Source organism: Fundulus heteroclitus, chromosome 9 (assembly GCF_011125445.2).
Source record: "Fundulus heteroclitus isolate FHET01 chromosome 9, MU-UCD_Fhet_4.1, whole genome shotgun sequence".
Taxonomy (NCBI): Eukaryota; Metazoa; Chordata; class Actinopteri; order Cyprinodontiformes; family Fundulidae; genus Fundulus; species Fundulus heteroclitus.
The window spans coordinates 28,236,457-28,251,612 of record NC_046369.1 but is presented as its reverse complement, the minus strand read 5'-3'; the positions used below and the strand labels follow the sequence as shown (position 1 = coordinate 28,251,612).

Sequence of the window (15,156 nt, the reverse complement as noted above, 5' to 3'; positions counted from 1 at the left end):
CTTTGGTGTACCGCGTTTTACGAAACGTCTGTTCGCCCAAAATCACAACTAGAAAACTGTGTTTTTGCTGGTGACACCGAAGTGGCAGAAGTTATCGAAAAGGGAGAAAAACTCACACCTGACAAGGCATTCATCAAAACGTAAAGTTCCACGTCTACAGGAACCTCGTCAGGATCCATTTTCTAAGTCAGTAAGTAACGCTGTAGTCAGTAAGAGACTGCATCATTTGGAGATTTCTTCACTTTACATCCTTTTAATTCCACAAAAATTACCCATTTTTAGAGGACACAATTACAGCGTTTCACTAAATAAAAGGGGATCTTAAAACTTTCCTTTTTGACAAAGCTTATAGTTAGAGTGGCTCATGTTACCCTGAGCTACCTCTATAGTTATGCTGCTATAGGCTTAGGCTGCTGGAGGACATCAGGGCCTATTTCTCTCACTCTGCAGAGTTCTCCTACTGCTCTCCAGTTTTGCATTGCTTGTCGTCATTCCAGCTTTTAACTTTTTGCTCTCTCTTTTTTTCTTCATAGAAGGTACACCTGGTCTGGCGTTCTGTTAACTGTGACATCATCCAAGGAAGACTGATCACCCGCTACTACCATCTAATGTAGAACAGATTACTGGATCAATGTGTGCTTCTGTGCTTTTTTGTCTCTCTTGTTGTGTCTCTGTTCTGTCTTCTGTAACCCCAGTCGGTCGAGGCAGATGACCGTTCATACTGTCGCTTCATGCTTGCTTAGTATGAGGGATTGCTGCAAAGCCATGAACAATGCAGACGACTCTTCCTGTGGCTCTACGGTTCCCCAGGAGTGAATGCTGCTTGTGAAGACTTGATGCAATCAATTGGTTCCCTTATATAGGACATTTTTGACCAATCTGTATAATCTTATTAAATTTGACTTTGTAAAGTGCCTCGAGATGACATGTTTCATGAATTGGCGCTATATAAATAAAGTTGAATTAAATTGAATCTTTTATTTCTGTTGCCTCAGTCTGCCTTGTCTAAGTTGTGCGACGCAGGCAGATCTTTGTTCTATGGTTATATTGCTTTACTAACCTCTCCATCTGTTTAAAGGGCTCCACAGTCAAGAGGCGTTATGGATTTATAAAAGCGCCATTATTTTCAACAAAGGTTTTGAAAAGATATTTCATTAACACGATTATTGGCAAAATATCCGGCATATCTATCTGGAATGGGCGATGGGCTTTGGGCTGTAACCTCCTACGACATTCCTGACCTGTTTTATTTAGCAACGCCATCACAGAAGCAGTTTTTTGCACTTTCTCTTCCTGCACCAAACTTTCCACCTGCTTTCAGCAGAAGTTTTTTTCTTTTTCTTTCAAATCAGCCTGCTTGACGTTAACAACCCTGGTCTTTGAGAATGCGACTCTTTTTTGTTCCCACTTTAACACAAATGAGGAGGGACCAGCCTTAAAGTGCATGTGTGCTCCATACGGACAGGGAGAGGATGTTCAGTAGAGTTATTTTAGGAGCCCATCTGCCTTTGGGTGTAGTTTTACAAATAAAAAGGACATGCTAACCAAGATTCACACACTTTTAGCTCTCCAAAAAACAACGAGCGCAATGTTCACCTTCGTCCTCCAGCGTCGGGAAGCTGTGGGCTCCTCTCAGGTCGTAGATGTTCTCGTCCCTCTCAGAGGCCAGCTGGCTGGCGGACCACGCTGCGCCCGGTCCGGCGCATTTGGGCACCGACAACGACACGCGGCCCTTCTTGGACGGGGAGGACTTCAGCGCTGTGAGGTGCGACGCACACAGACACGGCGTCAGGAAGCATCAACCCGTAGGTGTGTGCGACATAACATCAGCACTGAGGTCTACGTTGGATTAAGACGGCGTGAAAAACCAGCCCAGATCTTTACGCTAATATGCACGACAATTCAAACGTCAACCCAAGGTTCTCAAAAAGACAAATAAAAGGTGAGTTCACACACATCACAGAAAGTCATCCTCGCTATAATGTGAGATGAAATCTGACAGCAAAAGCAACACCAAGCAGCAGAGGGACCAGAGGGACAGCACCTCTCAAGGCTTCTAGCATCTGCCTCAGACGTTCATATTTAGGCTGAAAAACAGACGGCTCTGTCTGACATCTGGGTCTTTTTGTGGCTCTTCCCACACGGCTCCATGTGACTATTTAAGGAAGTGTCTGGGTGTTAAAAAGAAACTCACATGAGCTCTTCTTGAATACCGTGCTGCTCATGAACTTGAAGAACCTGTCGGCATAGAAACCTGGTCGGTGGACCGATACGGTGTCCTGGGGGGGGAGACAGACAGACAGAGATAGACTTATAAGACAAACGGTGAAGTGAGCAGGATTAAACTGTCCGTTTGTCCTTTTCGTGTCCCGTCTCAGTAACTCTGGGTAAAGCTGCTCTCCCGGGCTTCACGTACAAGTGTCTCCCACAGACACTCAGAGACACCGCCGGGCGAGGCAACAGACACCCCGCCTCATTATTTATGTATCAGACCAGTGGGATAACGCCGCCAACAGACGGACAGATGACACTTAGTGTTTGGTTCGGAGCGACAGAGCACAGAAGGAGGCTGAGGGAGGGAGGGAGGGGAGGGAGGGGAGAGAGCATCAACGTTACTGGGTTTCTGCTTCAGCGTCGTCTTTACACACTTTGAGCTCCATCTTTTCGCACATTTGTCGGCTGCGTGTAACATGAAGAAAGCGTGGCGTGTTCATCATAGCCAGTGACGCAGAGCACGCCGCCCGCACTCCTACACGCATCTCGTGAATGAGCGTGGTTCGGAGCGGGAGAGAGCAGCGAGGGAGGAGAGAGTGGGAGCAAGACCGATGAGTCCGAGTCTATCTTGAGCGCGGACTTGGGATGATGAAGAGCCTAATCCCCCAGGGCTGATTCTCCCCTGATGGGAGGGAAGGAAGCGCTGCAGGGAGCGGGCCGTGTTCGCGCGTGTGTGTGTGTGTGTGTGTGTGTGCGCCCGAGGCCTTCGTTGTCGGTGAAAGAGTCTTGAACTCACCCCGTCGTGAACCAAAGCCTTCCACGTGTGCTCCAGTTTCTTTATTAGCCTGGAGACACAAAGAGGAGCAGAGTTGAAACCATGTTAAGCAGGGCTCCTATGAGACGCGCACAAGCAAACTCTCAATATACAAATGAACGCTGCAAATGTGTGGTCTGAGGGGAAAGCCAGCGCGCAGCAGCAACAGCAGGATTTATGATCTCATATCCATCATCGGTTCATTCTCGAGGAGGATCACCTGTAGGATTGTAAGATGTCGATGATCCCGATGTAGAGAAGAAGTCTTTCCCCTTTGCCGTTAACCGCTGGAATGCCACCCATCCTGGAATGAGACAGGAAGTAAAAGTGAAAGGAAGCATCTGTGATGAAATGCAGGAAAGCAGATCTTGGACGGTTAATGTACGGCGGACAGGTTTGAGAAAGGAGCAAGAGGATTTATTTGTTGATAGTTAAGTAGTTTAATCTACAAAGTTTGATTTGATCTAATCCAACAGTTTTGGTTTGAGATAAATTCCTGCTAATAAGTGTTATTCCTAAACTCGGATTAGGGATATAAATCTAAATGCAGCAGAATATGCATCACACTTTTAACAAAAAAAATCCCCAATCCCACTTCCACGCAGGACATCACTGCTCCAGCTCCACTTTATCTTTTCCAGTAATAACACGAAATAAGACCAGTAGAAGATTTTATTTTTTCTATCAGATTTAAAAGTTTTGTTTCTCGAGATTTTATGATACTTAAATGTATGGTCTTCGTAAAATCGTTTAACATGACTGAGCTCTGATATACACAGAATTAGATATATAAATCTGTTTTGCAACAATTTCTGCAAAGGTTCCTGTTTTTCCCCCCAGATATACAGCATTGTCAACATTTATTGATAATCCAAGCAAAATCTTAAAATTATTACATTTTTATTGGTGTAGCAGCCTAGTAACAGCGTGTGGCGGCAACATACAGTGATCCACATCTGTGCTTGTTTTCCACAGCTGGAGTTGTTTTAACGTTTGAAATGAGTGTTGATATGAACACATGTAAGAGAGAGGCTATTTCCTACTATTCATCCCTCGATTTATGGAGATTAATATGCATATGCATCACATATGTATAACCCAAAGACACATAAAGTCATGGATTACTAACTAAACATTTGTTTACTTTGTAGAAAAAGCTATAGGTGAAATAAATGCAGTGCTCGAGATTTTATTCAAAACAATAAATTTTTCTAATATAGATTTTAGAAGTTTTTGTTCTGGTGTGAGATTAGGTAAACTGAAACTACAAATATATATGTATTAAATATGATCATATCTGGTTGAAAATGTTTGGTTGAATTTATTGGAAAAAACAGTTGACAGAGCATAATAATAATAAATGTTCTTATTTCAGCTGATTGTCCTTTTTTTATGAGAATGGAAAGCTAAGACTCTCTTTTGAAAATAGAAGCGCCCCCCTTCATCGCCCTGCCGGTGGCCCCCTGTCTCCCGTGTTAAACTCACGTGTCGTCAGTGTCGATGGACCCTCCGCAGGCGGCTCCCCCCTGGATGGACTCCATGGCGGTGGAGTAGAGGGCCTTCTGCTGGGCCACGGGCCTCTTCTCGTCGTCGTCGCCCTGAGACCCCTCCATCTGCCTCTCCCTCTCCGCTTGGTCCATGTTGTGGACCCCGAGCAGCAGGCTGTAGTCCATAATCTTGAAGCTTTCCAGGACCTGAACCCAGAACAAATACAGACACCTTTAAGTCCGCATGAAAGAATAATGACACAGGCGTTCCTGGTTAAGCTGGGTGAACAACAGCACAGAATACTATTGAAGAATCAAACCAATCAGTCGATTCGAAAATCCACAAACTGGGGGAAAAAATACCATGCAGAAATAATTGTTTTGGAGCCACAATTATTGCCACAACAATCTGTTTAAAATAAATGTAATAAATGCCTTTTCTATTTCCTCTGTTATCCCTATTTATAAATATACCAAAACACAGATGCCCATATGTTTCAGAGTCAGACCCTTAAGCTGGTGATGATCCATATTTACCTTATCTTCCCACCATTCACAGTGGTAAGGGAGGTAAACGATTACTAAAACTCACGTTTAGAGAAATGCAGCAAACGGGTCACCAGGTTTCATAATAACATGTGTGCAAATTAGTTGTTAGGCATCCATGCCAGGTAGAGCATCTTCTGTCCTGCTGTCACAAACCCATACATGGTGGGGGGATTTTATACTGAAATTCACTGGAACTTTATCCTGTTTAGCGCCCAACATTTCCTGTTTGGCTCACGAACCGCTGCGGTCAAACTTCCTTCTAGAGGAATTTTTACAGCACACATTGATTTTTAATCATTTGAGTTCCCTGCAGCGCCGCAACCATATCTGCACCGTATTCGGTGTGAGCCTGGTGACTTTGTTTCACACAAATATTTCCTCACATGGGATTAGTTCCCATTGCGTTCGATGAATCCCAATCCAAGGATAGATTTTCTTCAATAAAATTCAGAATGAGTTTGTGTTACAGTAATAAAAGATTGGTTTGTGTTCTCACACTATTACCAGGGCTGCTAACACACATGCCCTGCATCTGAATATGAAAACCAAGCTTGCACATGCACTCTTCTCCAAACACAGAGCCAATAAATGTAGACCTGAGGTTGTGATTTACAAGATAAGGGCAGGGCTGCTGCCCAGGCGAACACTTTGTAAAAGTCTTGCTCTAATTTATAAAGCGGGATCCGGGCAATGCCAAAAGCTGTCTTAAGAAAAAAGTATTTTCGTCTGTCTTACCATTGATAAAGGAACTTACCTTTTCTACAGAACACTTCCTGTCCTGTATTTTAGACTCAATCATCACTAAAGGTCTAAACATTTCCAGTCAATGTAACTGATGTTGCCCTATCTGATCACTTTTCTGTTACCTTTGAAAGCATAATTACCAGTGACTCATTTAGCCAAAGGGACATCATAAGAAAATGCACCTTTAAGGACAATGCAACGGAAACTTTTATCCAAGCTTACTCTGATACTTCAACCTGATGCTGTAATTCAGTAGATGAGCTAGTAGATAACTTTCACTCTAAAGTCTCAGATATCATTGACTGCATTGCTCCAGTTAAAGTGAAAGTTGTTTCCGGGAAGAAAAAATCTCCTTGGAGAAATGCTTCAGCAGTTAGAGGTGAAAAAAGGGAGTGTCGAAAAGCTGAACGCAGGTGGAGAAAGAATAGACTCCAGGTTCACTATGACATCTATAAAGAGAGACTTTACAGATATAACTCACAACTGAAAAATGCAAGAGAATCTTTCTTCTCTGAGATCATCAAGAAAAACATTAATATCGTGCCTTATTTACTACAGTCGACAGGTTAACAAACCCTCAAATGTCTGTTACTTCTGAACTTCATTCCAACAGGACCAGCAATGAATTTGCTAAATTAAATCCTAAAAATTAGAGGATCAGTTTGTACTTCCATATCAAACTCAGTACCAAAGTTGTCTCCAACTGGAACTTATCCTGACCAAATGTCCCAATTCAGCCAAACTCCAAAAGCTTAGAGCAGATCATTCAGCAGCTAAGTTCCTCTTCATGCTGTCTTGATATTTTACCCACAGCTTTCTTTAAGAAAGTTTTGCCTGTCATAGCGGCTGATTTGACTCAGATAATAAACACGTCCCTTCTGTCAGGTGTTTTCCCCCAGTCCCTAAAAACAGCAATTATCAAACCACTGCTAAAAAATAATAATTTAGACAAACTACTACTCCAGAACTACAGGCCCATCTCAAACCTCCCCTTTATCAGTAAGATCATTGAAAAAGTTGTATTTCAACAATTAAACACCTTCTTAACTACGACCAGCCGCTTTGACGTTTTCCAGTCTGGTTTCCTCACCACAGTACAGAGACCGCCCTTATCAAGGTGTTTAATGATATCCATATAAATACAGACTGTGGAAGAACCACCGTGCTGGTACTATTGGACCTCAGTGCAGCATTTGATACTGTCGATCACTACATCCTGTTAGAACGCCTGGAAAACTGGGTCGGCCTTTCTGGTACAGCTCTCCACTGGTTTAAATCCTACTTAAAGGACAGGGACTTTTTTGTATCAGTAGGTAACTTTACATCAGAGATTACAAAAGTCACATGCGGGGTTCCCCAAGGGTCCATCCTGGGTTCCCTCCTCTTCAATATCTACATGCTCCCCCTAGCTCAGACACTGTTGCCAACTCCTCAGTCCTAAAAGTCACTAGAAGTTGCTATATGACGTCATCAAGTAATTAGCATTTTTGTTAATGTACTTGTGATTCAGGCTGTAGGAAAGATAAGCTCTTGGCAAGACAAAAATGTGATTAAAAACACTGTAAATATGTTTGGAACAACAAATGAACTTTGTGCAAAATTTTGTACATTGCCTGAATCCACACTGCATAAAACAAATTTTACTAAAAAGACAGATATGAGAGGCACACAGTGAGCGAGGTGAATAAGGGATTTAAGCTGTCCGTGAATCAAATACAGGTAATTATTTTAGTGGAACAGTTTCAGAGGGGAAAAAAAACTAGATTAAAAAGTATATTTACGTTATATTTACATCCCGCTTTGTAATCCAAAGCGGAATCACCGGCAGCTTTGTGCGCACTATACATTTTCAGAAAACGGAGCGAAGTGGATCTCTCTCCCCTCTACTCTCTGCTCTACTGCAAGCGTGGGGCATTCAGGAAGAGGCAGCTGCAGTGTGTGTGTGTGTGTGTGTGTGTGTGTGACAGACAGGGCTCACTCAAGACAGTAACTGCAGATTGAATTGGTGCTTTCATGTGAAGTCGCTAGTTGTCAATGACAGAAAAAAGTCACTAGATTTGTCGCTAGTCGCTTTTTTGAACAAAAAAAAAGTCGCTAAATATTGTGACAAAGTGGCTAAGTTGGCAGGATCTGGAAAAACTAATCCATGCGTTTATCTTTAGTAGAATAGATTACTGCAACGGTGTTTTCACAGGTCTGCCTAAAAAGTGGATCAGACAGCTGCAGCTGATCCAGAACGCTGCTGCCCGCGTCCTCACTAAGACTAAGAAAGTAGAGCACATAACCCCCAGTTCTAAAGTCCTTACACTGGCTCCCTGTAGCTCAGAGAATAGACTTTAAAATACTTCTGTTAGTCTATAAATCCCTAAATGGCTTAGCACTTAAATACATCACAGACTTGTTATCAGTGTATCAACCATCCAGACCACTCAGGTCTTCTGGCTCCAGCCTACTCTGCAGAACTAGAACTAAACAAGGAGAAGCAGCATTTAGTTCCTATGCTCCACTTATCTGGAACAAACTTCCAGAAAACTGTAAAAGTGCTGAAAACCTGAGTTCCTTTAAATCAAGATTAAAAACACATTTGTTTAGGATTGCCTTCAACTGTTCTAGTTTAACTGTTTTACTGAAACATCATTCGTTCCACTTTGTAGTCCAACTGTTTTTAAAATCATTAATATTTGCATTTAGTTTCCATTCTCCCGTGTTTTCTTTTGTTTCAGATTTTCTACATTTTATTCCAACTTGCTTTTATTCTGTTTTTATCTCCCTATGTTTTAATCATGTAAAGCATTTTGTGTTGTCCTTGTACTGAAATGTGCTATACAAATAAATTTGCCTTGTACTGTTGCTGTACTGTAGTGTGTTTTGGTGTGGCTCTCTGGAAACACAACAACGATGTTTCTCACCAGACAGTCTCTCTGTAGAGTTTTAACCATGGCGCTGTAGGTGTCCTGGTCCAGCATCAGTCCATCCGGCATGTCCTGCATGAAGTCCAGGTCTTTGAACGTGGGTTTGGCCTTCTCCCTCTCCTTCTTGGACGCTCGCCTCTTGTAGGTGGAGCCCTTCAGGTCGAACTTGAGGTGCATGCGAACCACGCGGGGCAGCACGTTGTTCATCACCACCACGCGGATGTTCTTCCCGCCCGACTGGACGCAGTAGAGGCCGAAAAACTTGGGCAGCAGCGTACGAGGGTTCTGATTCAAGTTCTGGAGGAGAGGAGATCGGATGGGGAGGAGAGAGAGAAAGAAAGGTTTACACGTCGTTTTAGAGGACCAGCGATGAAGAGGTGTTTGTTACCAGAAGGACGGGTGAAAAAATGAAGTGTATTACGAACAAAAGTATTTATGCCATCTATTTAGTGTGAGAAAAAGAGAGTTTATGTCTTTTTTTAAATAAAATATATGTATATACCTGGTTTCAACTCTTTATTGCCAAAAAACACCAAAGTACTGCTGGTAATATACAGTTGTTGAAAATTAAATGAGCGTAAAAGTCATCATAAAAAGATCCCCCCGAACACTTTAGTTTTAGTTGAGCTTCTTTTTAAAGAGGCAAAATGTGTCCCTGCCTGCACTGCAGCATCCTTTGGCAACAATGTAGGAAGAAGACAGCTCTCTTTGCTTTTTTAGAATGACTTTCAGTTCAACTCACCAGGTTCAGCTTGTTGAGTTTGCTCACTTACGGATCTCTGATTTTATGCTTGTGAGTTCTTACGCATTTTTTATGGCAATATTTTAATATTTTTCCAATAAAAATTTGGCCAGAGTCCTCATGTCTGTCAGCATGTGAATAAAAAGATAAGTGGAAAAGTTCAATAGAGCGTCTGTGGCAAAAATAACAGAGTGGAAGGAAGGAAGGAAGGAAGGAAGGAAGGAAGGAAGGAAGGAATGGAAGGAAGGAAGGACTCAAGGAAGGAAGGAAGGAAGGACTCAAGGAAGGAAGGAAGGAAGGACTCAAGGAAGGACTCAAGGAAGGAAGGAAGGAAGGAAGGAAGAAATCAAGGAGAGAATAAACCTAAATCCAACTTTACCCTCTGCTGGACTTTTCCAGACTAGAAACAAACTGGGTTTATGGCGTGACTTGAAACAAAATCACTAACAGGAACAGATACAATAAAAGAAGAACTGTAACAGAACATCAGTTAGGATGGGACAGTGTTTGCAGATCAGCTTTGGGTTGACCAAATATTTAAAACTTAATCAGTAACTTTAGATTTATTCTCCCCTCCTTTCCCACGCGTCAGCCTTTTTTTTTTCTCCACCGCAGAGCTGCCGTCTCCTGTCTCCAATCTGTGCTGAATATTTCAGTAGTCCATCCACACAAATGAGGCTAGTTGGACTGGGCGCTCTGAGAAAAAAAAAAAAAAAACCTGCTTTGACCTTGGGAGCTAGGCCAGATCTGTCCCATTAGAGAAATGAGAGCTGGGAAAGAAAGCGAGAGCGCTGGTCCATAAAGGGGTGATGATGCACGGCATCAAGGAGCGCAGAAGGAGACAGAAAAGAGGAGCAGAGAATAGAAAGATGATGAGAGGGTTCGGTTAAATCCCGAATGACCTTCATCTCGTGGTAGGAACCCGGTCGAAGAGGCGTCACAATGAAGGAGGGGCGAGAACACGCAGGGAGAGAAGAGCGCCCTCCGCCCTCAGCAGCACACGACCCTTCTGTCAATGTTAGGAGGGCAGAGTGGTGACAAGCCATCGGCAGAGACACGTGAGGCAGAGGAGAGGGAGAAGAGGGGCGGAGAACAGAGAGAAGCACAAGAAACAGCGTGAAAAAGGCAGAGAGACACACGGACAGCTATGGCAGGAGAGAGCGGTACGACTCCTAACCAGGAGGCAGGATGGGGGGGAGGCGTGTAAAATGAACCCAGAGAAGTGGCAGCGGGGAGTCGGTTACATCACTGTCATCAGCAGGCCGGCCAGAGCCAAGCTCCTCAGCCAGTCAGCTGTGGAAGAAGCCTCCAGCTCCACCAATGACTGCGTTCCACATTAAGTCCCCCCCTTTTTTTTTTTTTTACGAGAACAGCAGTTTGCAGTTTCAGCTGAGATGTTTTTTTTTTTCCTCCCCCCCCTGAAAGTCTGTAGCGTGTGTAAAACACTTGTTCTGAGTCCGCCTGCTCTCGCCTCCGGCTGCCCTCCTTCCATGTGAGGGAAGTCATTAAGCCACCTCCTTACAGCCTATTAGAGCCGTGAAAGTGCTCCAGAGCATGACCAACATCATGGAAAAGGTCCCAGTGAACGTGCTGAGCCTCCAACGTCTCTGACTGGTTGAATCTCAGTGTGGTTTCTTCCAAAAAGGGAAAAAAAAAAAAAAAAAAAAAAAAAAACGTCTGATGGAAACCATTATCAATGTGGGGGGGGAAATAATCTATATATTGATTGATTTCTACTCCTTCAATTACAGTTAGGACCAAAATATTGATGCCTTTGGCAGAGTTGGATTTATTTTTAATTCTGCCAAAAAGAACTGCGGTAAAGGACCTTTGGTTGGAATCCAACCTGGACAAAGGCCTCCGTATTTGGCTCATGCTCACTGCCCCTGCGCCATCGGAGCACACCCCCGGCATGAACTTTTTTAATAAAATCTAAATAAAAAACGGATCACAGATCTTCAAAGGTTGTTTATCATGCTGTTCTAAAGGTAGAAAGTTATTTTTAATGAGTTGTCAGGGAAATTTCCCTGAATTTTCACCAGCTGTACTGTGCACGAGGTAATCCAGCGCTGCCCTTCCCCCACTTGTTGCTGCACACCACTGGCTGAAGGCAGCCTCACCTTCCCTGTGATGAAAGCTACTGTTTTAAAATTATGGTTGGCAATCTGCAAGTAGAGGGGCCTGTTAAGCTGGACATACACTGCACGACGAAACCACAGGGTTTAAAAGTTCACCGCTCACAATATCTGTTCTTTCACTGTGCGTTAATGTAAATGTCTGATGCAACATGACTGCTCACAATGTCATGTCTAAAAACTAAAAACCACACGTCGGACTCAGCCCTGTAGAGAGATGGCGCTACTCGGATTCGTCTACCCGGAAGCCAAATGTCAGCAGCAGATGAAGAAAAAGGCGGAAGTGTCGATGCTCACTGTTAAATATGAAGCTTACTAGAACGAAACGCGCTGCCTTGGCAATTCTACGAGTTGCTCCTCCGTAGTTTAATTCCATGTCACACGTACCGCCGTCATGCTTCTCTCCGCTCCTATGTTTTCGTTTGAGAAGACGAAGAAGAATCTACTTGTTTGCGCGTGTGCAATGCGGGAGGTTGGGGCAAATTGGCTCGTAACACCAAGCCCTGCTTCAGCGATGGTGGCGCAGAGGTTAGGGAGTTCGTCCTGCAATTGGCGGGTTGCCGGTTCAATCCCTCGCTTTGAATGTCTCCATCGTTGTGTCCTTGGGCAAGACACTTCACCCCCATTGCCTGCTGGCGGTGGTCAGAGGGCCCGGTGGCGCCGGTGCATGGCAGCCTCACCTCTGTCAGTCTGCCCCAGGGCAGCTGTAGCTACTTACATAGCTCACCACCGTCAGGGTGTGAATGGGTGAATGACTGAACTGTAGTGTAAAGCGCTTTGGAGGTCGTCAAGACTACTTAAAGCGCTATACAAGTACAAGCCATTTACCATTTCAACAGCAGGATATGCTCACGATTGCTGACGAGGGCCGACTGAATTTCAAACATGTTTGATTTTCATCCGACCGTCGGATTCCTGATCGGGAGGAGGTCGTGAGAGGCGAATCGCCCCTCGTTACCCCCCCGTATACGACACGACGCAGGACGCACGATCAAGCTGAAACTCGGCCCGATCCAAAAAATTCTCGCACGACTGAAGAATCGCCCCGAAAAGGGCAAAAACTCGTACAGTGTACGCCCGGATTTAGGCATTCAGCGGCACGCTGGTGACACAAGCAGGTTAGCCCCATGCTTCCAGGGTTACCCTGGGAAGATCAGTAAGACAAAAAGCTTTCCTGTTCTGTGCAATGACCAACTTTTCCTGAAAACTAGTACTAAACCTAGTGGGTGTTTATTCCAAATTTTTGCCCAAGCCTAAAAACAAAAAGGGGGAAAACTTTTAATGTGCAGGACGGTCCTGGCAAGCGTGCGAGCCAGCCTCCCTTCTTCCTCTCACCCACCTGGCTCTGTTTTGCTAGAAGACTCCAGGCGTTGTGGCTACGCATTCATCGTTTTTTCTCTGTGGCCGTTCCTTTCTTTTTCTTCAAACACCAAAATGTCAGTAAAGAAGGTGGAGGGGTGCTCTCTCACATAGGTGCGAGCAGTAAAGGAAGATTTGCAATATCCAATACGTACATACTGTGACAGCAGCTGCAGGTTAATAAGTTGCACAGCTCTACCAGAAACTGCTGAATCCTGCAGCGCTCAGTCAAACCGTAGCCCCACAAAACATCTGATGTGAGAGCCGGGGTGCTAAAACGCCACACAGGGGTAAAATTATTCCAACATCGGTCTTTGCCCGAGGCTGTCAGCGCATGAATAAACACCAGGCTGAGAGTGCATGAAGCTGACAAGCTTATAGCATTGCATGGACATACATGGAATGGAGCCGTTTGATTCAAAACGAGCCTGCAGACTGCAGAAGGGTTGGGCCACTCTTGGTTAACAAAAAAAAAGAAATAAAAAAAAGAAGGTATTGCCCTGTTAGGCTCAAGTGAAGAACAGAACATCCAGCTAGTGCAAAACACCAGGCGGTCTCTTATGAAACCGCCTGGCTGTGGGCCGCTGGCGCAGATAAGAGCTGTTAATGTCTGTTTCGCATGAAAAGGACGCCCCGCTTATCGCAGGGATTTCCTCAGATCTAAACTGCAGCATCAGGAGAGGTCAGCAGTTAAGATGAAAGCACCACTGCTGCATGTGTGCATCTTTAATGTAACACCGACTGGGAAACATTTGCCTTATTAACTGTGTAACGACGGGCCTTAGCATTACATTTGCACAGATCAGCAGAACCAGATCTACTAGATGATACCGATAAAACGTGCTTCATCCATAAAGAAAGAACAGCCATCAGCTCAACACGTTTCTTCTTACAGCAGAGATTCTGAGATTTACCGTCTCGTCAGCTTTTTTTCAGAGCCGTTCCCCGACACACGTCTGGACTTTGCTTACCATGTAGTATCCAGGCAGCAGCTTCTGTAAGAACTCGGCCTCCTTGTGCATCACGGTTTTGATGATGAACTCATCGTCCTTCGTCAGGTAGAAGACTGAGCCACTCGCTCCGGGGTTGGACAGCTCGATCAGGGGCTCGTTACAGAGGGAGTACTGCAGGGAGACGCAGAGACGGAAACAAGCCACATTTTAAAGATGTAGCTGTTCATATTCAAGAAATTAGCATTCATAAAAGATAATTCTGAACTTTTTTGACTCAAATTTCTATTTATACGTCAATGATAAATAAATAAGTTATTTCTACAGAGATCAGGCTTATATCTGGGACTACAGACTGCAAGGAACGTATGTGGATGGATGTATGTATGTATGTATGGATGGATGGATGGATGGATGGATGGATGGATGGATGGATGGATGGATTTAAGGGGCCAGATTTTATTCGAATCTGTTAAAACCCGAGCATTGAAAGTCTGAAAGTCTTTTCAAGCTTACTTCTGAAACACAACTGTCTAGACCCAGTGTTAGTCGCTCAATCTAAAAAAAAAAAAAATCTAATAAATCAACTTATTACATAAGCTTTCCTTCTTTAAATAAAAATAGTTTAATTTTCACACATATTTTTATAAAAATGTACCTTTAAAATCTGAAGGAAATTCTACACAAAAGCAGCTACAAGCCGAACTGGAGTCCCTTTTTCTTTCTACTTAGAAGAATAACTTCAGACTCAAGAAAGTAGTATGCAGACGTGAATCGACACGTGATGCTGCATGTTTACCCAACGCTTTGCTCCTGGAATAACACGTTAAATAGCGAGCTTTTTATGTCCTCCTGTTTTGTGATTTTTAAGTGTTTGAAGTGTCGTTGTTACAGAGTTTTAAAATCCTTTAATTCAGTATGTTATTTTTGTTTTAGGTGTTGGCCTCCATCTGATGGGTGCAGACTTCATGGCAAACCCTGTTTTAATTTAAAAGTAATATTGTACCTCTTAGTATTCAAATGATCCAGGCACGTTTTCTCTTTAGAGTTGCATTTGAATGTTAATGTTTTAGCTTGTAGTCCAACTTGTCTTATATCTTAACCTACTGCTACTATTCCACTGCAATGTGCTTTTGTCCGTAATGTTTTTCCCTTTGTCTCTTTAATATCTGTCTTTTCTCTGTAATGTTTTTTTTTTGTTCGCATGCAGCACTTTGAATGGTCTTTGTACCAAAAAGCGCTTCATAAAT

The 15,156-nt window shown here is 43.6% G+C and overlaps 1 protein-coding gene across 2 annotated transcripts in view; it reads right to left on the bottom strand.

The window, feature by feature from the left end:
* Positions 1–15,156, bottom strand: part of pip5k1ca (phosphatidylinositol-4-phosphate 5-kinase, type I, gamma a) — a 70,259-nt gene that overhangs the window by 15,674 nt on the left and 39,429 nt on the right. For both annotated transcript variants that reach the window (XM_036141382.1, XM_012871677.3), the window contains exons 6-12: positions 13,928–14,080; positions 8,718–9,017; positions 4,514–4,722; positions 3,249–3,332; positions 3,011–3,059; positions 2,195–2,279; positions 1,597–1,758 (exon numbers count right to left, since the gene is read on the bottom strand). In XM_036141382.1, coding sequence (XP_035997275.1) covers positions 1,597–1,758; positions 2,195–2,279; positions 3,011–3,059; positions 3,249–3,332; positions 4,514–4,722; positions 8,718–9,017; positions 13,928–14,080 — 1,042 coding nt within the window. The remainder of the gene's footprint in view (positions 1–1,596; positions 1,759–2,194; positions 2,280–3,010; positions 3,060–3,248; positions 3,333–4,513; positions 4,723–8,717; positions 9,018–13,927; positions 14,081–15,156) is intronic.